Consider the following 25,807-nt stretch of genomic DNA (forward strand, 5'->3'; position numbering starts at 1 on the left):
CAGCGCCGCCTACAAGTACCGACGGATAGCGCAGCAGTATCATTGGATTTGGCATCTTCGTCATCATCATCCGTTGTCCTCCTTCATGGAGAGATGCCGCCAAGAGCATCTGCGGCAGCGGTGGCCGCTTCGACCTCAGGAGCAGCGAAAGCAATAGGGCTCCCAGGGTATTCCTTGCGGTCTCTGCGTGTGGTGTATTCGTCTCCCTCTACAACTCAGCTGCAAAAAACCATCCTCAATCTCAAGCAGTCCCTCCTGTGGCTCCCTGCTCAAGAAACTCATGAGCCAGAGGGCGCATCGGCAGCAGCGGGGGCACCAGGAATCCCATGGCCAGTGCCTGAGCGTCGGGGTCGTCGTGAGTGGCGTGTGTCCTACTTGAAATCTCCTTTCAAGTTCAAGTATGCAGTAAGGCATTACGTCTTCCAGAATCACAGCTATTCCTTCTTGTTCGTACACCCCGACAAGCCAAGGGCCCTCCTCTCGGCCGCCCTAGGAGCTATGACGGATACTGTTTCCATGAATGCCGACTTTGACTGGCACTATGGTGTAAGCCGCAACTCACCCACAGCCCTCCCCAGATAGCCTATCTCATGCCCACTACGCGTTCTGATGGCTTGCAGTTCCCATTGAGATAACTTGAAATACGCCTCCTTTCCTGCTGCTACGCGGTCCACCATTGTGGGCGTGCCAACTTTGTAGCAGCCTCAAAATGAGGTCTCCGCACCCACGGAGGCTAAAATCTTACGAATGAACAGGTTGTGCGCTCCTCCGCTGTCCTTTGTTGGTGCTACTGTGCTTAGGGGCCCCGTCCAAAACTCCTTCCCGCTGCGCTACAACATGACGGCTGCCCCTCCGCATCAGCTGACGCCATATCTGTCGTTGTCGAAGAAGAACGACTAGTCAAAGACATGCAGCGGCAGCGGGAGCGGAAGTCGCTCCACTGGTTTCATAAGGGCGACCCCACAGTCTGAAGCTGGTCCAGGTTTTGAGCATCGACTTGAGGCCCCAAAACAAAAGCTAAATGCGTCTCTTTTAGCGGTTGAAGAGGGTGGCTCTTCACCGATCGTTTTCTGGATTGCATCCTCTTCTGTGTGCCTCTGACTTGCCCCACTTCCTACGTGTGCGTCGGTCTATTGTAAGCTCCGTCTGTAAATGGTGCTGGCTTGCTCTCTACGTGCTAAAGGAGGGATTCTAAGAATGGCACGATAGAGAGCGTGCAGAAGGGAAAGGCGGCAAAAGATTCGTCGCCCAACAGCATCTTCTCAGGACATCTCACGTCCAATTTCCAGCTCGCTGGCTAGCTGCGAACCGCCGTGGGAGGGACGCAGCGATCTCCCGCCGTTTGTCGCGCATCCACAAAGCCTTGCAGGGACTGGACAGGCTCGAGATAGCAAGCAAAGAGAGAAAGAGGATATAGCATCAGGGGAGAAGGTTGCAGCCCATTGACATGTTACACTCGATGGCGTTCGGCGTGATATGTCGGACTTATAGTGCGAGACCCCGTCTCGTAACCTCCATGTAAATTTGGAGTTAGCTTGTTCCCTTGGCACGGTACCGATTTCCCTATATTGTAAGAGAGAAATGGGTTGCTTTGGCAGGCTGTTGTTGGCCACAAGTAGTGCTAAAGGATCATCCAGCAACTTCTTCCGGAGAGCCTGTGCTAGCCAGATGGTTAGGTTTGAGAGGGCGGAAGGCGCTATACTGGGAAGCGTGGAGCCAACACAAAGCACCTTACGTCACGCTGATGTGAGCTCTGGTTATGAGCAGGAGTCCGATGACCTTCCACCCAAGGTCGTGCGAGCCAAATGCAGACCACGTCGATATCGCGGAGTGTTTTTATCGTGCACTCCCCCGTAGGATTTAGCGTACCCTGTTCCAGGCTCTTTATAGGGAGACACTTTATTTGCCTCGAAACCTATACAGAAGTATAGAAAGCTGTATAATGCCCCTCATCTACCTCCCCCCCACCTCCCTGTCGTTGTCTTCCATGTTTACGGGTAAGAGAGGCAAAGGATACTTAGATTGGATCAGCATTGCTGCATCCGCGAAGCAGTCTACGGATTCACGAATAGTTGAGCAATGCAACTGGCGAACGGGTGTACAAGACTCTTCTCGTGTTACGCAAATGTTATTCTGCAATGGATATGGCACCAACACACCCAAACCAAGCGTTTATTATCTTTTAAAAATTGCTAGTTGAATCTCTCTAGCAGTTTAAAAAGTGAGTGTCGTGCAATTTACGGAGCACACTCTAAAGGGTGTGCAGCGTTGCCCGCGTGCAACTACAGGATCGAGCATCCAGCTGTTTTGCGTACACAGCAGGCACTACACCAAACTACCCTCAAGCGTATCAATTCGCCACAGATTTCCGCAGGTAAAAGCAAATTTATCCCAGCCCTCTGTACAACACAATCGCTACCGTTGAGTAGAGGACATGCCAGCGGAAGGAGATGACACTCAGGAGGGTATTTATTTCTAACGTTGACGTCCGCTGTTCATTTGTAAGGCCCCATCGTTTCAAGGCATTATATAGGACGTGTGATGACAAATATATGGCGCAACGCACCTCGGAAAAGGACAGCTGTGGGGCATCAGCCAGACGCTCCCCTGGCGCTGATGGGTTTCGGCATCTTTCCACAAGACATCAGGGGTCTCTTTGAAAACTTTCACCCTTTTCAAGTGTCAACGTGCAAACGTATCTTAATGCCAGCGGGTAAAAGGGGGTAAAGGAAAAAACGCCGTCACTGCGGCTGCATTCTGGATCTTCATCACAACTGGCAAAACGACAGCTGGGGCTTCGCGCCGCAGTTGCCTTCTGTTGAGAGCACTGCTCTTCACTCTTCCCCTAGTTCCCCATTTTCTGTTCCTTTGCCCATGCATGGCTCCTTTAATTCAAATTTGCAGTAGTTGCTTCGTCGATATCCATTCTTGCAGAAAGAGGAACAGCAGCAGGAGTGGCAACAGGAGCGGCGGGGGCAAAAGGCAGCATCACGAGGACACCGTTGTAGTTTACGTTAATTAGAAACCTGCCGTACATTGTTTTCCAGCGAATTTAGCTGGATCCGCTTCATTGAGGAGAAATTTGAAGGGGCGATTAGGGTCCTCCGGGGCAAGTAGCAGCTGGACCTACCGGAGCAAGGGCGCCAATAGCAGTATACAGGGATCTACGAATGCGCCTATAAAAGACTGAAGGAACCCACGAACGGATCGCTTTGTGGCATGGCCTAGATCCAATAGAGGCGGTTCCACGCCGCACGAAGGAGCGCCGCCTTTTGTCCTGTCTTGTCGATCACTCACACCCACGTTATTTAAATCACATAGAGAAGAAAGTCAACGGCCAGGGCGACGAGCAGTTTTGTCGAGGCACCCTGAATGACTACGTTTCAGGGTGCCACTCTGTATTATTGATTTGTGGTAACATTCGTGGAGTTTTGGGGCCGACCCCGTAGTGGGCAGTGTGCTTGCTTCATCGCGCCAACACCAGACAGCGAATTCCCCCCCTTCCCGCTGTGCTTCTTAGATTGTTATTGAAATTTTGGGCACCCGCTGACCGCTGCGCCTTCAATTTTGTGGCATTGTACCAACCCTTTTTACGAGGTCTACGGACGGACAGCCCACTGCATCGTCAGAAGTAGCAGCAGCGGCATCAGCATCGCCCGTTTGTGAGGCCTGTATTTATCAACAAAAGAAACAATGCGGCTGTCCGTAACTCTTGCCGTCTGCAAGGCAGCGGCTGCCCTTCTCTTCTTTCTCACCGCTCTCTGGGGAGCGGCGGTTCCGTTTTTGCTAAAGCGGTGCGAATTGGGCAGCCGAATCATATATCTCAATGCGTTCGCCGCAGGTGCGTGAACACACGGATCCATGCTATATACTATTCGTGTATGGTATTCAAATAGGTGCTCCCTCTAGATTGTTGGATCCCTTCTTTTGGTGCCTTCTTCAGTTACGGTGACATAACATCCTCTTTGTCGCCGGAGAAATGTAGTGTAGGCGGGCGGAGTGCGGCGGTGGGGAGGCTCGTGGGCTATTTCGTATGTATATGTTGCATCTTATACATGCAGCCATGCACTAAATGCCTCTTTCTAGGATGTGTGCATGTGTGGGTTACTACAGGGGCTTTCCTCGCCTTGGGAGTTCTTCACATTATGCCCGAAGCTGTGAACTTGCTGGACGAGCTAGAGGTGTACATACACCTGAATGGAAATCCGTACCCCGTCACGTTCTGCCTGGCCTTCATAGGATACCTTACTATTCTTTTTTGCGAAGGCGTCCTCTGTGGAGACTGTAGGTCTTAAGCGGGGTTGGGGATGGGAAACTGGGCAGTGCGGAAGGGGTCCCTTTTGCGATGATCCTCATGTGTAGTTCGGCGTTTGGGGTGTGGATGCGGCGCAGCACTTTCACACTACGATGTTGTAAGCGAAGAGGGGCGGAAGGACGGGAAGGCCAGCTGCACCACGAAGAGCAGCCACTCGACCGACGAGCATGATATAGAAGGATCTCCCTACGGTGGGCTGTGCCGTCGCCGCAGTGGCTGTTGGCACTTTATCTTGAGTAAATCCCTTTCTCGCGCGCTGTGCCGAAGGGGTCGGGGGCGTACCTCGTTCTTCCTTCAGAGAGGCTAGTGCGCATTGTGCTTGATGCGGCAGCTTTGGACGTCAGAGGCCCCATAGAAATGGCAGTAGCGACATGCGAGGGGGATTGCGTGCCGAGGGCACTGGAGGATGCAACCCATACTGAGCACCCAGACGCTAGCGGGGAACCGGAATGCAAGATGGAAAGTGGTCACTTTGACTCAACGGCCTTCTTCACGATGCTTGCCCTTGCGGTGCATGGCCTGTTTGAGGGTGAGTTACGCGGTTTGAGGTGTGTTCTGTGATCCTTTTCGCGCTTGAGCCTCCTGGATGCAGATGCCATGCAGTGGGTAGGCGTTAACGAGGTTAGCCAGCGCGTAGCCTAGTCACCTGCACGTATTGTGCGACTCTTCCTGCAGGCGTCATTGTTGGAGCAGCCAGAGATCTCTCAATGATGTGGATGATGTCAGCGGTTGTGATCGGACATAAATGGGCTGAAGCGATGCTCCTCATGTGTCGGCTTCTCGAGCGGAAGACCGTAAGGCTCTAAGATTTAGGGTTTGCAGGGGGTCTGTATGTGTGGCGAGCTCTAAGAGGTGAAACGAAATAAGGATAATTTTCTAGGAATGCTGGCTTTATAGAGGCGGATGCGGAGGCTCCGCTTGAAATTGGGCTTCTTGCTGCTGCAAAGGTCGAAGGGCAATTGGGTGTGTGCTGCAGTGTGTGATGGCAACTGCCCTGCTGATCGTAACCTTCGCATGTTCTTCGCCATTGGGAGTTTTGGTTGGAGCGATTTTGGCCACTGAGGGAAAGCTTGCCTCTGGCATCTGCAACGCATTGGGAGCTGGTACTGTCTTTTATATTGCATCAGAGGTTAGTGGCTCGTTTTGGACCGGCTTGCGAGGTAGCCAACTAGCTAGATTGCTGGCACGCTCTTTGGCTAGCAAGGAATTCAATCCGTGGGTCCGAGACACCTGATAGAGTTCGAGCTGCCAGATACCTTCTTAGACTGAGATTGAGAGTTTATTCGGCTTGCACTTGTGTGCGTGTGTGCAGATATCTGGCTCTGCTTTCCAGGGTTGTAGAAAAACACGGTTTTTTCAATTTTTAACGTATTGCAGTGGGGCGGTCTTAGTAATGGCGCTGACGCTTTTAGACGTTGCTTATGGGCAATAGGGCGGCCTACTTTCTATGTGTGTTCAAACAAATGTAAGTCCTTCTGGGCTGTACTGGCAGATATGCATGCGAGACGTAATTTTCTGCTCCTGCCTCCCCATCGCATCCTCCAGCATTCCCTCCCCTTCCCATTCGCTTTCATTTTGGGCGCAAATCTATTCCTCTTTTCCCCATTTTCCACGTTTCAAACAAGCTGAACGATTCACTATCGCAGCTCTTGCAGCCTACGAGGGTGCTGGCTACAGCAACAGCAGGGGCCACCCACGGATTAGAGGCTCGGGAGCCCAACATTTCAAACACCTGTTGCAGAAAGTGTATATTTTTTACGGCGTGTGTGACGGCTGTTTGTGTGTGCGCAGATTCGTCGTCTCATGCGGGGGAACGGCTGCTGCCGCAGAGCCTCTGATGTTTTATTCATTTGAAAGCAGGTGGATTTGCTGCGCCGTCAGCAGCAATGATAGGGGTAGCAGTCTTACGGGTGGCGAGTAGGCAGAGGAAGTGGTCCGGTTGCTACTCGTAAGGAGTACCTACTTTCATTTGCTCGCTAGACAGTACCTTTCGAAGAGTTCGCTGATTTTTTGCGTGCCTGCTGCAACAACATCTGCTTCTGCCGGTACGGCGGAAGGCACAGCAAGGAACCCCAACTAGCGCCGGCTGCGCAGCAGAGGGGATGGGCATGTTGTTTTACGCGCCGCAAATCGCGAAAAGTGCATGTTTGTATCAGCTCTAAAATCCTCTCTGTGCCCCGGTCACGCAGACGTGTGCTGCTTTTCTGGGAATACCAGTGCTTCCAGGTTCGATAGAGGATCGATTTTGGCCGGCCCGTCTCCCCTTCATCCCATGAGGGGGTGGCTCCTAGGAAGGAGGCAGTGTCGGCATCAGCGAGTGCCCTATTCGGGGTCCTGTTCAGTCGCTACATGGGGCGTGTTTCAATTGTCCCGAGTGTTTCTTTCGCAAGGGTTGCGGTCTTGAGTCCCACCCCACGGCTTACCATTTGTTTCGCAGGAATGGCGAGGCTTACATGGCAGTTTGGAGGAAAGCAGTGTGGAAGGGGGCTAAAGAAAAGGCATAAAAGCTTGATTTTTGCTGTGGGGGTGGGCTGCATGCTTTCACCGATTTTGCCACTCCCCTGCGTCGGATCCTTCGGTTAAAGAAGCACTACGAAACAGGAATGCTCAATTCTTCTCTTTTAACACGACTTTCATTGGAAATCAGAATGTTTCCATGTACGTAAAATTGCATTTGCTTAAAGACAAGCGTGAGACTGAGCCATCAGTTTAGCCAGTCAAAGAAGGCGAATTCCTGTCCATCTGAACCACGAAGCACCGTGTAAGGGAGGTGCTGCTAAGCTCTGCTCAAGATCGGTCACCCGTTTGCATCGCTTCAGTGTGCCCGCGGGTGGGGCATACGTAATCGGGGGTTGGCAGGGAGGGTGGAAAGTACGGAAAAACAAACCGGTAGATGCAGGAAGCGATCCTTTAGGTGAATAGGTATAGTTTAAGATCTCAAATATTCCGCTGGCATTCGCCGTCCACGGAATTCCCCAAGACGGCTACAAGTTCATACACGGTGGTGGCTGGTGCGGCCACCACAAGAAGACGCTCCTTCACCTTTGCCGGTAGATGTGAATGGTAATCTGATTAGAATCAACTCAGCTTGCACGTGCCTCGCCGAGGATTCTTGCTGTGCTGCTTCAACAATGTTGACAGCAACCATTCTTCTTACGCAGCAGTGGAAATTCACAGTGCCCGGCAAGATCGCTGGATTACTTTGATGAGAGGGGCCTCCGCCGTGTACCAGCTGTGCACGAGTGTTGCAACTGCTTGCTGGCAGTGCTCATTTTTGATTGCGGTCATACTGCCTGTGCGAGGAAAGTCGGCTTTTTCTGCCCACTTCATCAGCATTATATGATTGCCTAAACTGCCTCCCTCTGAGGGCGGATTTGGTGATTTTGGCGCCAAACAACTATGACAAAAGCTGTAGGCCATCGAAATAAACAAGGCATGCACGTACATGTACAGACGAGCAAACAGCGCACAGGCAATTCGACGAAGTGCCATGCAAAGCTCGCAGGCATAGGGCAGCGCGAGCTGAGTATCGTCAAGCCGTGTTGGGGCAATTCTACACAAGAATGATGGCCTTGCATTCTATTGCCATGTAAATGTTGCCCAGCTCTCGGATTTTTGGCGCTGAATTGCATTCGTAGCGGATATACATTTACACTCAACACTTTTTCCTCATTGATAGCCCTACACAAGCAATAAGCTTAATATACTATAAATAAGCATGTGCCCTCATCTGAGTTACCAGTGACTAGATAAATTTTCTTAAGGCAGCTACGGATGGCCGTACTCCCAGCTCGAGCACCTATAGGAATTTGAAGATTCAGAAACATGAAAATCTGCTTCGTGAAGTCTAACTTTTCTCCGATGCTCCGTCTAACTACATGCGTAGAAATATCTGCTTACAGTTGAATAATCAAAATCAACTTTTATTGGTCCTGATAAATGCTGTGCCCCCTTTCCGTAGTTCAGTATTTGCGAGATCAAAAGAAAGCTGTCTCTCTAACTTCATGATCTGACACTTCTAGCTGCGAAAGCAACTGGACGCGTACGTTCGGCCTGCACATATTTCTTTTTAAGTGTGGTGCAGAGAGAAGAAATATCGGTACGTGTATTTCACACCACAGAACTACTGGCTGACAGGCAAACTAGCCATTGTCATGCGCACAGTAGTGAATTGTCGACAGCCGTTTTTGCTTCGTTTGTTCTGCCTCGTGCATAGAACAGCAGAACTTCTGGTGATATCTGTACTGAAGTGTTCCGTGGCTTGGCTTGATTTGCACTGGGGGCTTCCAGCCCAGATAAAACGGCATAACTCAACATAAGAGCGAAGCATTAAGGGCACTTCGATCCATGGATCTTGTAACTCCATAAGGCTGGCCTGTTTCCTTTGTTGCCTACGGATGAATCGCCTAAGAATATGGGAAAAACCGCGCTAAGAAAATAGGATTTCATCGGGCCACTTTGAATGCAGATAATGGACTGCGTTCTGTCATCATCAGGCATCACAGAGCGATTAACCACACAAATACAAAGTAGGAGAGCACACGGGCTGAACCTGGAAATGCACTCATGGAAATGCGCCCTACAAAACGAAGCGAAGGCTAGCAAAGGACTCCAATGTGCCCTTCTAGGAAGAAGCCCTGCATGCCGAAATAGTAGCAGTCATTATGGCCAACGCCTGTGTCGAGGCCCCAACCTAGAGAAGAATGGTCAGACTAAAAAGCGCATCGGATACTTCCAGGAAATCCTGTGCTGCTGTTGTCTGGGCCTTGCGCTCAGGCAGTGCCATTTGCCCATAGCAGACGACGATGCCTGGTGAGGAAAGCGGAAGCCCATGTGAGCTGCCCACGAACGGTATCAACAACTCAAAAGTACCTAGAGAGGAAGCACCGGTATTTCATATTCGTTTCTGAAATGTCGTTGCCAGAAGGCCAAAATCAGCTGCAAGACAGTGAATAGTATGGGTCATGATGAGGCCCCCGAGCAGAAGCTTCTAGGCGATTATGAGCAACACAAGAGTTCAGTTAAATTAAGCTCACAAAGAGAGAAAATGAGGCCGTTGAAGGCTAGGTATTATGGGCTCATCAGATTGTGCTGGCCGCTTGTACCGCAAGCTGCATGCGACGGAATGGCTGGCCACTATGGATACAAGCAAGTTGCACTTGTATTGTAAAAAATGTCCTGAATGCTGCTGCATTGTTCTTTCTGTTTTGGTTTCGACTGCATAGGGAGAAGCTAGAGGAGGGCGAGGGCGTGCGGTATCTCGAATCGAACCCGCAGTGCCGGGAATTTGCAGCTCTTTTGAAACCTGTGGTATTCTCATGATCAATACATTTATGCCGTCCTCAATTTTTGGAGTTGCTGAGTCTTCTCTTTCGAAACGGTCAGAAGGTTATGGACATTTTCTTCCAGACACCCCTGCTCCGCAGAATGAACAGGCATCAGCACCCAACAGGATCTGCTGGCGACGGCGCCGCCGAAACACCCCAGGACTCCAGCTCTTTAGAACTGAAGGCGCATCATGTGACAGTAACGGTCCCAGAGTGCCCCAGCAGCGCTGCTTCAGCCTTCCCAGCTTCAGAACCAGCGGTAGGGCGCAGCAGCCAGGATGCGGCAACTGCCACCACCGGAAGAGAGATTCCGGGGGCAGCCGCTAGAAGCCCATCCTTCGCCGCTCGAGAGTCTGTTTCGACGTCCTCTGGGGATAGCAGTGCTAGATTGCGTGGAGAGTGCCTATCTGCAGCGCCTCCGTCTGGTGTTCCTGTACCGCTGCGCAGCACCTCTGCAGACTCCCCAGTGGTGTCCAGAGTGCCTCATCAGCGCGTGGTGAGTTTCGAGCATCCGAACCATTCAAAGGGAGATTCAACTGCAGCTGACGCAGGCCGTGTCATACCTCCATCCCGGCCAGATTCACGGCGCGCTGAGAGAGCAGGCAACTCCGCTGCGGCGGAAAAGCAATACACAACAAGAGGTGTTCAGACCTCAGTACCAGCAGTTCCCCCCGTCGGTGCTTCGTGCACTCGCCACCCTCCTCTACGTGCCTTCTCGCATTTGCCTGCTTACGATCGATGTGTTGTGCCGGAAGACAGCTTCACGGACAAATGCGGTCGCGGCAAACTGATTGGTGAGGCACTCTGCGCGCCTGCACACACGTTTGCATGCCCCTACTGTGCTAGAATCTGCATGGAATTCGCGTGAGCGTGTACTGAAATCTCTTGTGCACCGCCTTTCTGCGCTTGCCGATTCGTGTTGATGTGTTCTGGACCCCTGGCCTCAGGCACGAGGCCCCCCCGTCCAGGCTCGACCTCGAGCTTTAAGTACGAGCGCCTGCCTCCACACATCCGATTTTTGATGAACTTTCGACAAGAAAGTATCCACCCCGCAGTCCTTAGGGCCGGCCTGCAGATGGGGCAGAGAAAGATTGTTGGCTCGAACGCGCGCACTGCGGCGATGCTGACAGGTTAGCCTCGCCTCTTGGTGGCGGTGCCTTGTTCCTGTGCCGCTGCGTGAGTAGAGGCTTCCCACTGGAGCTCGTCAGCGCCAGAAGACTCTGCACAGAAGGGGCAGGGGCAGAAGGGGCACGCGCAAAGGGCAATAAGGCGAAGCGACCCTTGCTGCGCGCTGCATGCAACAGCAGCACCTCTTTTGAACCTTGGCGTCAGCGGAGGCGATAGAGGCCCTAGGCATGTGTCACGTCTATGCTGCTAGCGATACTTGGCCGTCTACCTCCTGCTGGTGCCAGCCGCTCCAGTGCATGCTTCTTCCTGCCTATACATGCACAGGCAGGAAGAATCCTTGACTCCCCAAGTGTCGTGTGCGGAAATCCGTGTATGGCTCTCACAGCGCCATGCTCCGCCCGTGTGCGCTCTGTTTATGGCCCCCTTTTTGCGTGTGGAAGTTGCATGCTCGGCTTTTCTTTGCGCTTTCTGCTGTCAGCGTTTCAAAGGTTTATTGAGGACTATTCACCTCCCCCGTACCAGGCCGTCGACAAGCATCTGAAACAAATGCTGGACAGACAGATCAACTTTATTACGCACTGCAGACCCCACAGCATCGCAATGGGTGGCACCATTCGGTGGCTCAAGCGCAAGCTCTCCAGTGAGTCGCCCCAGTGGCATTGCTGTTCGGAAGCGTGCGAACGATACACCCTGTACATCCAAATGAGCTTTTGAGCAGTCATGCATGGTTAGCCGCATGAATGCATTCATACCTGCATATATGCACGCGCATTCACGGATATATTCTCTGTGCATGGCCGCAAAAGAGACAGGGGGAGCGCACACACATTGGGGAAGAAGCAGAGATAAATGGGGCTTATGTGCATTGGTAGATGGATGCGGCACTAGCTGCTTCACATATCATGACGAGTGACGTGTTCCCGACGTGCATGCACTTTTATGTTTTATGCAATCTTGCCCCTCTCTGCGCCTGTATGGAGGCTTGCGCCTGCATACGACCTGCTCTTGGTCGACCACCGACCAGATAGGGGGTCTGCGTGCCCCTCGTTCGTCGCACCGTCTGAATCTCCGTGCCTCTCTTGCTCCTCGTAGACAGGCACAGGGAGTCACTCACTCAATCGTTCCTTCCTTTTAGTCTATGTAACCAGTTCGTTCGTAACGCACGTTCTATCGCGTCGGGAGGGGGAGTAGCGTGCAGAAGACCGCGCTGTGCTGCACTCTTTCTTGCATCACTGCCCATCGCACTTGTGCCATGTCCTCCCATCTGCGGATCTGTGTGTTTTTCGGAAATTCTCTGTCTTCCGTGTGCGCATGTATCTGTTTCCCTGCAGCTTATGCTTCCTTGCAACTGGAGGAGACAAGAGCGCGTCTGAGTTTGGACATTGCCAACTTTATCGCATGCCGGCTGCTGAGCGCCACGCTCATGGCTGCTTCCATCGTGGAGCAGCAACTCATTGAAGACGGAGATAGCATCATGATATTTGGAAGATCCACTGCCGTAACGTGTGCTCTTCTGCAGGTAGGCGCGGTGAGGAGGGGGTGGGGAGGGGCCGCGCTGGTAGAGGGTTGCTTCCGAAAGTGTTGTGTTGTGCTCCGTCTTTATCTTCCAAGAGTGGCTCCTTCATGATACACTTTTGGAAACAAGCCTTTATTCTCTCTCAGCAATTTTGCGCTTGTTGCATGGGGTTTCTGTGCTGCGTGCCTCCGCCTTCACCCCTGCCGGTCGGCCCTCCTTTCTTGTCTGTTTGGGGTGTCTGTACAGTCGAAGAAACAGGGGCTCCACTTCTCAGTAGTGATGGTGGATGTGCCGCACACCGGAGCTGGCCAGGAGGCAGCGAAAGCTTTCGCCGACACTGGCATATATGTCACTTATACGATGCTAAATGGTGAGCCGTGCGTAGGGCTCCTTTGAGGCGTCATGAATTATGCTCAATGATAGGCGCCAAATCGTGCATGCCAAATCCTGTGTTCCTCCTTACTTTGCACTCTCTGCAAAGTGTATGTCATTTCTTGTATGCTGTGAGGTGTTTGTTTGTATCGTCGGTAGAGTCTCAGCAACCGGCCTGCAGCGCCACATCTCCGTTCATTAGTGCACTTTTAGGATGCTTCCTGCTTCTGCATGCGACATGTATCTGTCTTTCTGTCTCTCTCGCTGCAATATACGTCATTCATGTCAGAGCTCCCCAGATCCGCCAGCATCTGTCTGCATGCCCTTTGTCGTTTCAGGCCTTCCAACTGTCTTTCACTTGTCCCTACTTGTCTGTTCATCTGCCTTTTTGCCTCTGTCTTCCGCAGGCCTCTCTTATCACATCACGAGCATCACCAAAGTCCTTTTGGGCTGCTCTGCCCTTCTTGCAAACGGCTGCGTTCTCAATAGCGCAGGCGCAGCGACAGTTGCGATGATGGGTAAAATGCATGCGAAGCCGGTGATTGTCGTGACGGAGACCTACAAGATGTCCGATCGAGTTATGTTGGATTCTTGTTCTTTTAATGAGCTATGTGATCCGGCTCTGGTTTGGAGGCCCTCAACAGAGGAGCTTACGGGGCTTCCCTCGCAAGGGGTACTTAGGCCCGCATCTGCCACGGCCTCCGCAGCTGCGGAGGGGCTGCTCGATGGAGGTGCATCGACAGGAAGCGGCGAATCAGCAGCGACACTTGCAGCGGGAGAGAAACAGCTGCAGCAGCACCAGGACCAGCATCCCCGTTGTGCCTTCTGCCACTCCGAATTCCAAGTGCCGGTAGTCAATCCTGCATATGATGTTACGCCCGCGCAGTTCGTGGATTATGTAGTAACTGAAGACGGGATGTTCCCGGCATCTAGCGTCCCGGGCCTCATCTGTGGCCTCGGTAAGTCCCCTGCGCTTGCAGACTGAAGCGCGCAACGAGCAGACACGACACACACACACGCACAGCGGCTAGGTAGCTCGTCGGCTAGCTAGCATTTCGGGGAGAACGTTACTGAAAAACACCGTATACACGCCACTGGCCCAAGGCCAACGCCAGAGGGCGAACCGACACCGCGCGAGCGAGACGGCTGTACAAGACTGGCCTGGCAGTAAATCGCCAGTAGCCCGTTTGTGCCGTTAGCTGCGTCCATGCTGCTGCTGCTGCTGCAGCCAGTTCCTGCTGTAGGTTTCGCAGCGGCAACATTACCGCTTCCTACCCCGCTTGGGTACCTGTGCACGCGGAGCAAAGCGGGGTTCCCAGAGCTTCCTCTGCGCGGGGCTAGCTAGCCGTCGTGCCAACAGGAGATTTATCTCCTTCATTTGATCATTATAAAGATCCACACACCGGTACGCACACAGCCACGTCCGCAACACGAGGGGGTCAAGCAGAGTATACCTGAAAGCGCTTTGGGGGCTTCGGCCCTTCGCCGCTGGCAACTAAGGCTTACGGCACTGACGGCTCTCTGCTGTAGTTTCTTTACGTGGGGCCATCCCTACGCCTCACGAGCCTTGCCGCGCTTATGGCACCCTCGTCTACCCTTCCCGTGGAGCTGCAAAGAACCTGAGGGGACCTATTGTCCCCTTTGCTACAGAGGAAGGAAGACCCTGCGGCGTATGGAGTGCATCGTCCATCTGGTTCAGTACAAAGCCAGACTTTTAAAAGGTGTCTCAAGTAGCAAATGCTCCGAACGCTGCCCAGCTGCTGCTGTGGACGCCTCCGGTGCCAAAGGGCAGAAACAACAGCAGCAGCAAGGAGAGCAACAGCAGGAAGAACGCCTAGTGGACGCCTTCCCGGCGTTCACGAGACTGCGCTGCTAGTGACGCCAAGGCTTTTAAGGCTTTCGTCTGGGGGCCTCTTGACGGAACAAGCGAGGCCGGGTACTGAGACCCCTTCTTCGGGGAGAAGGGGGGGCCCACGGCTGACGCTGCTGTTGCCGTTGCTGCAGCAGCAAAATCGCAGAACAGTAACCCGCAACGCAACCAGTGAAAGGGCGACTATACATATATATATATGACGCCAGCGTGCTCTCTGCCATTCGACAGAGCGCGCTTAAGCTGCAGCGACACATACACCGCCATCCGGCACAGAAAGGGCCCCCTGCAACCCTAAGTCGTCCTCACCTCCGAAGACAGGCACTCCATCACTGGATGCAGCTGTTGCAGTGTACGCCCTGAGCATAGACCTCAGCTGAGCATCCGGGGGGGCCCCACAGTCTATGTCGAGCTCTTCCTGGACAGTTCCGAAGGAGGCCGTTCCCCTGGGTGCTGCTGCTGCGGAGAAGGCCACCGAGAGAGGGGGCTGCTCTGCAGAGGGGCCCTCAGCTTCCTGCAGCAGCCACAGGTAGATATGTGACAAGAAAGGCGAAAGAACCGCTTGAAAGAAGCACGCGAAGAGCAATTTTTTTCTGTTCTCCGCACCCCCGCAGCAGCAGCAGCACCACCAACCCGTGCACCCACGGCGCCGCCTACCTCTGCTTCCTCTAGCTGTTTGTCTTGCAAAAGAAGCTCCCTCAAGACTCTTCTTGGAGGGGCCTTATAGGGCTCGATGGGCTTCATCGTCGCAGCGGGGGTTCGACGTCGCTGTGAAGCGGCCCCTCCTTCCCCAGGGACAGAGAAAACGATCCTCTCAAGGCTGAAGGCAGCCGTAATGACTGCCAGCACGCTTTGCTGCTCTGTCGCCTCTTTAACGAAACAACCCGAGAGGATCGACTCGTCTGGTTCTCGCCACTGGACGAACTGCTGATGCACCGACACCGCAGTGTCTTCTGCCAAGCTCGGCAGCACTTCCTCTTCTTGGTCAGCATGGCCGCTGCTGCTGCTGCTGCTGCTGCTGCTGCTGCCGCTTAAAACGAACGCGTGTAGCCAGTGAAGGCCGCTGGCACCGGTGAGCACCACAAATCGATGACCAACGCCGTGAGCGGTGTCTGCAACTATCGAATCGACTGCCCCTGCGTAAAAACCCCACACCTCTCAGCGGCAGCTTCTGGAAGACTTGTGGCGGACTGCAAGTGCCTGTCTCGCAGGCTGCACTGCGGAGGACGCTCCGATCGAAGCGTCCGGGGTGCACACAATGAAAGGCTCTCGCAAAGGAGGAGGCATGGAAGGTCTCTGCGAACGACTAACAGACAGCCAGAGCGGCTGCACAGGAAGAGGGCCGCTACTACGGGGGGCAGGGATGCACCAGCGGAAGGAGGATTTCCTCGCGTCGCACTGCGTGACAAGAGCGCATCTCGACGCACCAGAAAAGGTTTGAATCCACACAAGCGCGAGACGAAGGAGGTCGAAGAGCAGCACGCGGTCTTCCAGAGCAGCCAACAGAAAGAGCCCCTGCTCGTTTTCAAGCATCTGCACTTCTTTGCAGTGCACAGCTCTCCATCCTGCCGTGTGTGCGGAGAAGGTGGCCTCCTGGCCGACGCTCGTCGCTCCATCCTGGCTGTCTTTCCCGAGAGGCAGCCTCAGCTGAGACCCCTCCGCGCTTCCCGTGGCGGCTCTCTTCCGAACAGGCAGAGAAGGAAGATCCAGCACTTCAAGGAGGCGTGGATTCGCAGGAGCCCACAGAGAAATGAGCGGCCCGTGGCTGGCAGCCAGCAAGGAGCCGTCTCTCGACAAGCAACACGCGTACACAGGCAAAGAACGGAAATTCCACTCCTTCAAACAAACAAATGCAGACGCAAGCGGTCCCAAAGTCGCGCCTCCACCGCCTGTATCCTGGGGAAATCCCACACGACGCCACAACTTGAACGTCGAATCCAGAGACGCCGTGATGAAGCAACAAGGATCCTGCATGCATATATATATACACACATATACATATATATATATATACATATATATACATATATATATATATATATACACATATACATATATATACACATATATATATACACATATACATATATATATACACATATACATATATATATACACATCCGTAAGCCTATGCGCACCAACCCCCCAATCAGGAAGGGTTCCGCCTTGTTGGCGCAGCAGCTCCCTTGCACAGTCCGTCGCTAGACTACCAGCCACGGAATTTTCGTTGGCACCCATGGCAGATCAAGACCCCAAACGTGAGCACTTAGGGAGCTTGCGGTGGGCGTACAGATGCATGCGGATGAATGGCCGTAATGTCGTTGACGTGAGCATCTTCGACCTCATTGAGAAGCACAAACGATCCCTTTCCCTCAGGCCGCCATCCTAAGGAAGAGCCGGGTAGCTGCGCCTTTTGCTGCTCGGCGCCGCTGTCATTGCTGTCCGATTCAACCCATACCCAGAATGAAAGGGAGTAGCAGCGGCCACTGCTCTGCTGCAGCGGCTCGAGGGGGTGCTCTCCCCTGTAGTGGCTGCAGCAGCGACGGCTTCCTCTGCAACTGCAACTACTCCTGCTGTTGCTGCTGCTGTTGCTGCTGCTGTTGCTGCTGCTCCCGGGGTCTTCCCGCGCGGGGGCGCTGTCGCCGGCGCTGCTGCTCTGCATGCAAGCGCAGCAGAGTGCCTCCTTCAACGGAAAACGCATGTGCCGTGTGGCAGCAGCGCAGCACTCGCAGCCGCAGCCGCCACTACCTGGGGGCCCCACAAGGGGCCCCATCTGTTGCAGCAGCTCCCTCGCCTGCACGGCTGCAATGCTGCTGCCGCAGCAGTCTGCCGCCACGCACTGGAGCGTCCATGTGCACCCGAAATCCTCGTCGAGCCGCGACGTGTAGAGCCGCTGCTGCAGCAGCAGCTGAAAGGCCTCCTCCCCCGTCCTCGGATCCACGGCTTGCAGGCACGACTCGCTGCTGCACAGCAGCAGCAGGTCGCTCCTGCTGCCGCCTCTCTGCTGGACAGGCAGGGGTTTGATGCTGATGCGCGGTCTGTGTACGGAGGCGACACTGCTGCTGCTGCTGCCTCCGCATGCAAGGGAACGCGCGTGTTGCCTCGCTGCCTCCCTGAAGACGCTGCCGGTCCCCACGGCTGAATGCCCTCCTGCGGCTGCAGAGGTAGCAGCAGCGGCAGCCGCTGCGGCAGCAGCACTCAGAGCAGCGCGCATGGCGGCTGTTGCTGCTGCGGCAGCGTCCAGATCGACTTTAAACACGGAGAGAGGCATCGCGACTCCCCGAATTTCGGAAACATGCAGCAGGGGCCCGCTCTCAATTACCCGAATGCAGTTGTCTGCGCAGCAGACGGCCAGCAAATCCATCCTTTGCTGCTGCTCAATCGTCACATTTCGACTCGGCAGTGCCCCCAACACCTCGATCCACGCAGGCGAGATGTGCAGAATAGGGGCCCCTAGCCTCGGAACGAACTGCTTGCTGAAGTTTTGCTGCAGCTGCCACATGACGAGAACACCCTCTTCGCCTCCCGACAGCAATACCAGGCCGTCTGAAGAAAAGGCCAGCGATGACACCGCGTGGGCATGCCAATGAAGCACCACTGAACGCACATTGCATCGAAAATCCACTTCTTTCTGACTCGACTTCGAAGGCCAGCGCCGCTCATGCTGCTCCTGCTCCTGCTGCGAAAGTAGCGCGTGACGGTTTCTGTTGTTGCTTTTGTTGCTGATCTTGTTGTTGCTGCCATGAGGCGTCAAACCCCCCGCAGCAGCCTCCTCTTCCTCCTGCAACGGCAACAAATCTCCCTCCTGCAGCAGGCGCTTCGACTGACGCTGCTGGTGTCTCTGCTGCGTGGCGTGCTGCTGCGCCGTGTAAAATAGCACGATGCGTCCCTGCGTGTCTGCAGCAGCAACAAACAATTCCTCGGGATGGACTGCCACCTGCACGAGGAGGTCAACATGCAGCAGCCGAAGCACCTGCTGCTGCTCCCTCGAGTACAGCAGAAGCGTCCTACTGCAGGCAACGGCAATCACGCTGCCGCTTGGAGACACCGAGACAGCTGAAGGCGGATCTCTGAACGAAAACAGGGAGTGCCCCTTGACAAGGGTTGTCGGCTCCGTGTCTTCCGAAGCAGCGTCCTCCCTAGCCTCCCTCACTCCCAGAATACAATCTTCAAAACGGAGGAGGTGGACTGCGTAGCTGCCTCCGCTCTGATCGACGGCTGCCGCAGCCTCCGAACCCGAGGCTTCCCCCCGGTGCTGCTGCTGCGGCATAAGGAGCAGCAGCAAAATAACTTCATGACTCTTGCTTGCCACAGCTGCAGACAGGATGCACGCCTCCACCTTCAGGCTGCGAAGACAGTTAGGCGACTTGCCCTGTTGCTGCTGCTGCTGCTCTTCCAGAGTTTGGTAAAAGAAGGGCCGACTGTGCACCTCCCAACAGCAAATCGATCCATCTACGGAAAAGGATAACAGCATCGGCGGCAGCTCCTTGTACAGCTTGGGGGGAATCGCCACAAGTCCGCACACCTGCACGCCAAAACATCCACAGCATCACACACAGACACCCCCCTTCAACACAGACGCAGGAAAAAGCGAACGTATTACCCTGCCGTTGCAGTGAGGACAGAGCGCCAGTTGCCCGTTCGTGCTGCTCTTCCTGCAGCGGGTGCCACCACGAGCTACAATGCACAGCCCAATAGGTCGGTGTTCACAGCGCAGAGGTGGACAGAACTAAAGCAGCGTTTTCAGCAGAGAGGAATCGTGAGATGATCCTCTTAACGTACCCTGCTGTGGTGGCCGTGGCACGTGTATAAAGCCTCTCCGGTTTGTGCAGTGTACAAACACACGTGGTTTCCCCTGCTGCAGCACAGCACGCGACCACCGCAGCAGAAAGCCGGAGCAACAGCACTCAGACATCCCGAGATCTGCTCACAATACGCCTCGACTGTGCTGCTGCTCTTGCTGCTGGCATCCCTGCAGTGGGGTTCGCCATGATGTTGCTCTGCTGACGTCCTCCTGCCTGCAGAGGCCGTCTCAAGAAGACTTCGCTCTGCCGCCATCGGTGCTGCTGCTTCTGCTGCTTCTGGTGCTTCTGCTGCTTCTGGTGCTTCTGGCGCTGCTGTTTCTGCTGCTCTTGTTGCTCTTGTTCGGAGAGTCTGCTCAGGCGGAGCACCAAAAGGAGAAAATAAAAGGGAGAGACGAAGAAGAATGCGAAATAGAAGGATGCGGCAGCAACAGTAGCAGCATTCGGCAGGGAGGCAGAAGGCCGCAGACAAGGCAGCTGCAGCTGCAGCGCCTTTCGCTGCCGCTGGAGCTTCCGCTCTGTTGGTACGGCTACGCGCACTGATTTTTCTGCGCTTTAGGCCCGAGTCGAAGGAAAGTTGGATCCTACGCGGCAGAGAGAAGAGAAGACCACTGGTTTGCTGCAGCCGAGCTGCGCTGTGGGTGCTCTCTCTTGCCTTACTGCCAATGGTATAGTCGCCAAGCCGACAAAAGTGAAGGCGCCGGATCCAAAAGGAGAAGCAACTGGGCTCCACTGAGGTGTACCTGCAGCATAAATTCCAGAAGGAGAAGCAGCGGCTGCCCCACACGGCCAAAGCCCCAAAGACACCCAGCCGGCTCCAGAGGCCTCTCGCGTGCAAGAACAGGTGCTGTTAGCGGTGTGGCTGCTCTTGAGTTGACCGCAATAGCAAGACGGACAAACGAGAGACGTTTGTGGAGATTCTTACTGCAGTCGACTCGTGTACGGTCCCCCCGCCTCCGCGAATCCTCAGGGGCCCCATGCGACCCCCGCATGCAGTGGCAGCGAAAGGCCGTTTGCGGATTCAAAGGCACCTCCTGCGTCTCCAGGCACCCCATCAGCTCTGCTTCGAGGCTCTCCTCTCTACTGGCAGGCGCACAGGCGACTGCGCCGCACGGGAGCAGCGGCAGGCTCACTTCGACACGCGTCGAACGCGGCTTCCACAGACACACAACACCTCCAGCGGCCGACTCCCCATTCAGCTGCATGGGGAGACCCCCCAAAGGCTTTTTGTGTATTCCCATGAACGTGGCTGCAGCACGGCTCTTCAGCAGGGAGTGTCTCTGCGTGTCGTGTGCCTCCCCCTGCCCCCGCATTCCAAGCGCTCGCTCCACCTGACACGCGTATGCGTTTGCGTCTCCTAGCGTCTTTCGGCGCGACCAATATTCGAGGGGTCTGCAACTCTGAAGCGGCCGGCGCCTCGCCCGCTTGAGAGCGCCTGCCCTCAAGGGCGCCTCGTCCGTACAATGCACAGCCGTTCGCAGGATTTGTTTTTCTCGTTTGCCTGGTACGGAGCATCGCGCTTGCTGCGCTGCGTGCGAGCCGCGGCTTGGTGTGTGCCTCCAGCTTTGCTGCTGAAGGATCGCGTCTTCTCGCTGGAAAGGACAGCCGTCTGCCCCTATACGTTGGCTGAACTCTCCGGGGAGGCCGACCTACAGACACCTCAAAAGCAGAAGGAGCATCAGCAGCATCGGGAAGACGGCTTACTGTCAGAAACTCGGCGTGGGTGGTTTGCTGCGGTGAGTGCTCCTGCTGCTACGCGTGCAGCCCACGCAGCGGCTGGTCCTGAGGTATGTGGACATGGCTGCTCGCCTTCCGAGGCTGCTAGCAAGCGCAGTTTTGAGGAGGGGAGACAAAGCTCCTGGATAGTTGTGCTCTTGAGTGCAGGAGAAATATATCGCGGATCCGCAGTGAGGGCGGCTCACCCGACGTGCGCTGGAGGCAGAATATACGTACAGGTGGTTGGAGTGCCTGGAGATGTGCTGGCTGTACCGTGGAGGGAGCAGCAGCAGGTGCAGCTGGTGATGCAGCAGCAGTTGCGACAGCCAGGCATCGAGTCCAAGTTGGTGAGGAGAAAGGAGCTGCTATTGCTGCTCGAGCGACTGCATCAAGACAACGAGATCAACTGGCAACGGAAGCGGGGGCTTGCTCTGCGCCAGCGGCTGCTGCAGCATGGCCAGCAGCAGCAAGACAAGCGGCAGCAGCCTCCAGAAGCAGACAGCTTGCGGCGTTCAGAAGGAGAGCATAAGGAACGGCAGGGTGTCATCAGGCAGCACATCTTGAGGCTGCAGCAAGAGGCGGAGGCGCATCCGAAGGAGCAGCAAGAAGGGCAGCACGCGTCTGACTCCTCCGACGCATATCTGCTGATTCGTGTGCCCCCTGGACGCTGTTGGGTCGAGACGCTGGAGAGTTCTCCAGGATTCTGTCGCTCGAAGGAGCTGCCTTGCTCTGCCGCGCTGCCTCCGTCCACTGTCGACGGCGCTGTTGCTGCAGGGGCTCTGCCATCGGCAGCCACTCTTGTGGAAGCGGGGGCAGCACCAGCAGAGGCTAGTGCAGCAGGATCTTCTACTGGGTGCGAGTCTGCTGCCTCTGCTTTGTCTGTGCAAAAGAGCGACAGAGGAGTCTCTACGACGCAAACATGCGTCCTAGGGCACCCTTCAAGGGAGGAGCAGAGCAGCATCTGCAGAAGAAGCAACAGCGGCAACTCGGGAGATGACAGCTTTTCTTTCGGGTTAATCCCGCTGGCGCTGATAGAGGGGGTTTTTTTGATGGCCGCTCCAGCCCCTGAGCTCCGTTGCCGTAAATCCTGCTGCTGCGGCAAATGCCACAGTAGCACTCCTAGCGACAAGAGTGTTACTACATTCCGAAGTATGTTGGGAGGTTGGTTAGAGTCGTTGTCAAGGTGGTTGTCAGAGGCTGCTGCCTTGGCGTCGCTTCCAGCAAATATGAAACCGACACGGCTGCCGGAGTTAAAAGACATTAGCTCTAAAGGGACAATGCTGATCATCCCACGATCGGAGGGCTAAGCCTCAACTCTTAGCCAACTACCGTGTATCGTGTTTCGAGGGGCTCGCGCTCGTAAACGTTGCTGCCAATCTACCCACCTCAGTAGCGTCGATGACGCGTAGGCTTTGCGTCATCGACGCTACTGAGGTGGGTAGATTGGCAGCAACGTTTACGACAGCGTTGGTCAGGCATCCTGGAGAAGAGGTGCGTTTCGGCGCCGTTGCTTTAGAGAACCAGACTTTTTCAGCTGTACGTCCATTTTTAGGAATAGACGTCAAGAATAGGGAACTGCAAAGGAGCAGACGCCTTAAGGCGTCGAAGCTGCTACCGTGTGACCCCTATTTTGTAGCCTGAAATAACCCAATATCACGAACGACCGCTCTCCTGTGCATTAAGAGTGAACGCCTCCTTAGGGGGTGGACTTAAATCCCCCTTAATATAGCAGGCGCGGTGAAGTCTTGAGCAAAGAATTTAATTGAAGAATGTAGCGTTAGGATGGTAGTTTGCAATCGTATTCAGTGAGAGCTTGTGAGAGGAACATGGATGGAAACTCCCTGCGCCTTGGGGCCCTATAGGGCCTCTGGTTAGGCCCCAGAGGTTTGGAGATGGCTCAGCTGCGTGTTCTTAACCGCTTTTCGGAAGATCTATGGCTTGCTCTACATAAACATGCTTGGGTCAGGTTGCTGGTGCATACTGTATACCCTAGGTGTACGTGTACTTGTGAAAAATGGTTTTCTCTGTGCGTTACTACCCGGCAACCCTCTTTTCCCGGCTTCCCTTGTACTAACTGCTTCCCTTATTGGCTTTAAGTTCGACAGCTTCCCCGCCAGCTATAGTACGCACATAACATTTGGGTTATGGACTAGCCATTGGGATGATGGGACGGAATTTCCCTATTTCAAGTGCTCAGCTGGAAAGTGCCATGTACATTCAACTAACGGTCAGGATGCTCTGCATGTGGCAGAGGGAGAGCGGATAGCCCGTGACAGCATTGCAATGTTATCAGTAGCCGCTGAGCGGTAGCATGCAGAGAAAGTGCGTAGGAATGAACTTTCGTGGGGAGCCGCCCATTAGGTCACCTTGGGTGTTTGTGCTCGAAGTCTTGCGTTTTATATTGAAATCATACCTGTATCAGCCAGAGTTCAAGCTCAATCATGTATCAAAATACTGAGAGCAGAAATATATGAGACCTCTGTAGTGCTTGCGTCTTTCGCTTCTCACCGCGAACCACCAGCCAGCCCAGCCCCGGCGGCAGTTGGTGGTGCAAGGAGAGGTGGTGAAGGAGGCTAGAAGGAATTCCTTAATTAGTTAAAAGATTTGTAAATAGATCAAACAGAATCTCACAAGAAAATAGAATACTGGCCTTTAAAATTGCGTGCGGCTGGGCCCTGGCGATGACCGTACGGTGTGCATCGAGAACCAGAATGACATTGCACCAATAAGTCTTGAATTCCTTCACAGAAAAAGGGCAATCCACGCTTTTCAGCCCACATATTATTCTTTAACTCTTCCATTCATCCAGGAAGTCCGTTTATGTGCCTCCTTCGCCTATGCAGAATTTGTTATACTCTTAGTGAACCGGGCATCAATTGATTTTGATGGAGTCCCAAGACTTTTGGGTTGGCATCAGATCCTTCCCTTTTTTACTAATATCCTACAAACGATGCTCTGAGCTCATAGAAACGCTCTCCTAGAGTCTCATGCCCATCTGGTTCTATCCCTACTCTTGTTCCAGCTTTCTCCCCATCATTCGTGTTCTTGCTCTTTCTGGGTATGCCACCAAGTATCTACCCCTTTTCCTACCACTCCTGTATTTCTTAGTCTAATTGAGTGCCATATGTGAATGTCATCAATAAGATTCGCCTTTTAGAATAAAGCAACCTCAGAGTATTCTACAATGCAAAAATCAGAGGGTACCAGAAAGTATAACCAAGGTTCCTCTGAGGAGCTCTTCAAGGGTGGCAGCCCTCCTGCTCACCCGGGTGGCATAATGCTCAGCCCGAGCTCTCAGATGCCTGTGCAGCTGAAGGGAGGTGAGGAGGTCAAAGAGAGTGTGGCTCTCTCTTCTCCGAAGCAGCAGCACGAACAGCGACAGGGGAGAAAGAGGCTGGAGAAAAGCAGAAGCAGCAAATTAGAGGCAACTGAGAGATCCTATGATCTTAAGTTTAATGCCAGTGCACTTGCTGCAGTCTCTCAGCTGACAAACAGCCGTTTCGCTGAAGTGAGGTCCAATGCCGGAGGCACATAAACTTTCAGTAATCGTCATATTTTCTTGCTGCTTGTTTAGAATTTCCTTCTTTGGAGAAAGAAATCTGGTAGAGGGAGTGGGAGGCCTTTGACGCACCACCTGAGGGCGGCGTGTAGGCAGGAGATAACTCAAGGGGGAATTTGGGACTGCTGTACAGAGATTAACGGGAGTAGCAGATGTTGAGGAACAGAGAGCATTTCAAAGTGCGGGGTAGTGTTAGCTGATCGTATAGGGTGGAGACGAGTGGGCGAATTGCTGAATTGCACTTTTTCTGTACTGTAAAGGCACTGGCTTGCATGCGATACAGTAATATAAGGGCCGATGCGTGTACGTCCAAAAATCTGATGGCGTTGTGATGAGGAGCATATCGGTTCTTTTGGCCTGCAGGTGCATTTTGTGGGCGAAGTTGCCGCTGGTCACGGGTTTAACGCCGGTTGCGGACTCTTCTGCGAACTGAAGTTTGCTGCTGGTTAGCAAAACAAAGCACAACGGGCCTTTCTTCTCAGTTAGTCCTGATTTTGTCTGTAGAGAGCCCCTTCTCTCCCCCTTGTTAACTTCCCCCCTTTATCTCCTCTCTCGCCTGCTTGCCCAGTGCCGTCTCTGCCGTGTATGCTTCCGTCGTTGTTGCACCTCTAACCACTATGCACTGCAAGCAGTCTGAGGCTTACAACGCGACACGATGAGTATCGCATTTGGTCAGAAGGTAGCAGGAGGCCATTACAGGCTCACGTAGAGCAGCAGAAAAAAACCCGTCCCGGTGTAGAGGTCCTCCACTCCCATGTTTATGTTGGCCTACACCTTTTACTGGACTTGTTGGTCTCGATAGAGGCGGATGCCAAAGGGGTTAGCTCTAGTGCAAAGAATCGCAACATTACCACACACAAAGAAAGAGACGAGAGAGATGTCCAGATGTCCACCGAGAAAACAGAAACAACACAGAAGTAGGACTAGGCAACTGCGCAGCCTGTCAATTGTGCATACTGCCTTTTTGCCTGTCGCAGGCCCAGATTGGGCACCACTCTGTAGGGAAGCCGTCGAGCCGCACCAAACACAAACCGCTTTTGGCAGCGTACGTGTGCTTGTTCACTTGCTACACCATGCGTTTCACTAGCTGCTTGATCATATGATTAGAAGACGAGGGTAGGGGGAGACAGAGAGGGGCACCCATAGAAATGCTGGTAGATAGGCCCAACGGAGGAATCTAAAGACACTGTAGAGCCCGAAGG

At 54.0% G+C, this 25,807-nt stretch overlaps 5 protein-coding genes across 5 annotated transcripts; all 5 read left to right on the forward strand.

Annotated features, from left to right (window-relative positions):
- Positions 1-93: 93 nt before the first annotated feature.
- LOC34621111 lies at positions 94-971 on the forward strand. The gene is made up of 2 exons (XM_026335779.1): positions 94-546; positions 801-971. The coding sequence occupies exons 1-2, from the start codon at positions 94-96 to the stop codon at positions 969-971; spliced, it is 624 nt and encodes a 207-aa protein (XP_026191564.1).
- A 697-nt stretch (positions 972-1,668) lies between these two features.
- On the forward strand, positions 1,669-5,747 carry LOC34621112. Its single transcript, XM_026335780.1, has 6 exons — positions 1,669-1,853; positions 3,598-3,654; positions 4,753-4,844; positions 4,991-5,109; positions 5,292-5,444; positions 5,628-5,747. The coding sequence occupies exons 1-6, from the start codon at positions 1,669-1,671 to the stop codon at positions 5,745-5,747; spliced, it is 726 nt and encodes a 241-aa protein (XP_026191565.1).
- Positions 5,748-9,742: 3,995 nt separating this feature from the next.
- LOC113146935 lies at positions 9,743-10,510 on the forward strand. The gene has a single exon (XM_026335781.1). It carries the CDS (start codon positions 9,743-9,745, stop codon positions 10,508-10,510), a length of 768 nt encoding a protein of 255 aa, XP_026191566.1.
- A 54-nt stretch (positions 10,511-10,564) lies between these two features.
- On the forward strand, positions 10,565-13,643 carry LOC34621113 (translation initiation factor eIF-2B subunit delta). The gene is made up of 6 exons (XM_026335782.1): positions 10,565-10,772; positions 11,249-11,410; positions 12,102-12,289; positions 12,533-12,656; positions 13,066-13,389; positions 13,504-13,643. Exons 1-6 carry the CDS (start codon positions 10,565-10,567, stop codon positions 13,641-13,643), a joined length of 1,146 nt encoding a protein of 381 aa, XP_026191567.1.
- Positions 13,644-14,330: 687 nt separating this feature from the next.
- On the forward strand, positions 14,331-22,353 carry LOC34621115. Its single transcript, XM_026335783.1, has 3 exons — positions 14,331-14,495; positions 20,812-21,751; positions 21,821-22,353. The coding sequence occupies exons 1-3, from the start codon at positions 14,331-14,333 to the stop codon at positions 22,351-22,353; spliced, it is 1,638 nt and encodes a 545-aa protein (XP_026191568.1).
- The last annotated feature ends 3,454 nt before the right edge of the window (positions 22,354-25,807 follow it).

Source organism: Cyclospora cayetanensis, unplaced genomic scaffold, assembly GCF_002999335.1.
Source record: "Cyclospora cayetanensis isolate NF1_C8 unplaced genomic scaffold, CcayRef3 CcayRef3_contig_8, whole genome shotgun sequence".
In the NCBI taxonomy this organism is placed as follows: Eukaryota; Apicomplexa; class Conoidasida; order Eucoccidiorida; family Eimeriidae; genus Cyclospora; species Cyclospora cayetanensis.

Bases quoted from the DNA above. Each gene is read 5' to 3' on its own strand.
- LOC34621111 (XM_026335779.1), top strand. From the start codon at position 94: ATGCCGCCAAGAGCATCTGCGGCAGCGGTGGCCGCTTCGACCTCAGGA. The intron at 547-800 runs GTAAGCCGCAAC...TACTGTGCTTAG, and splicing joins ACTTTGACTGGCACTATGGT to GGGCCCCGTCCAAAACTCCT.
- LOC34621112 (XM_026335780.1), top strand. From the start codon at position 1,669: ATGGTTAGGTTTGAGAGGGCGGAAGGCGCTATACTGGGAAGCGTGGAG. The intron at 1,854-3,597 runs GTAGGATTTAGC...CCTTTTTACGAG, and splicing joins TTTTTATCGTGCACTCCCCC to GTCTACGGACGGACAGCCCA. The intron at 4,845-4,990 runs GTGAGTTACGCG...CTCTTCCTGCAG, and splicing joins GGTGCATGGCCTGTTTGAGG to GCGTCATTGTTGGAGCAGCC.
- LOC113146935 (XM_026335781.1), top strand. From the start codon at position 9,743: ATGAACAGGCATCAGCACCCAACAGGATCTGCTGGCGACGGCGCCGCC.
- LOC34621113 (XM_026335782.1), top strand. From the start codon at position 10,565: ATGTGTTCTGGACCCCTGGCCTCAGGCACGAGGCCCCCCCGTCCAGGC. The intron at 10,773-11,248 runs GTTAGCCTCGCC...TTCTGCTGTCAG, and splicing joins CACTGCGGCGATGCTGACAG to CGTTTCAAAGGTTTATTGAG. The intron at 13,390-13,503 runs GTGCATCGACAG...CCGAATTCCAAG, and splicing joins GGAGGGGCTGCTCGATGGAG to TGCCGGTAGTCAATCCTGCA.
- LOC34621115 (XM_026335783.1), top strand. From the start codon at position 14,331: ATGGAGTGCATCGTCCATCTGGTTCAGTACAAAGCCAGACTTTTAAAA. The intron at 14,496-20,811 runs GTGGACGCCTTC...AGCCGTTCGCAG, and splicing joins AACAGCAGGAAGAACGCCTA to GATTTGTTTTTCTCGTTTGC. The intron at 21,752-21,820 runs GTCGCTCGAAGG...CTGTTGCTGCAG, and splicing joins GGAGAGTTCTCCAGGATTCT to GGGCTCTGCCATCGGCAGCC.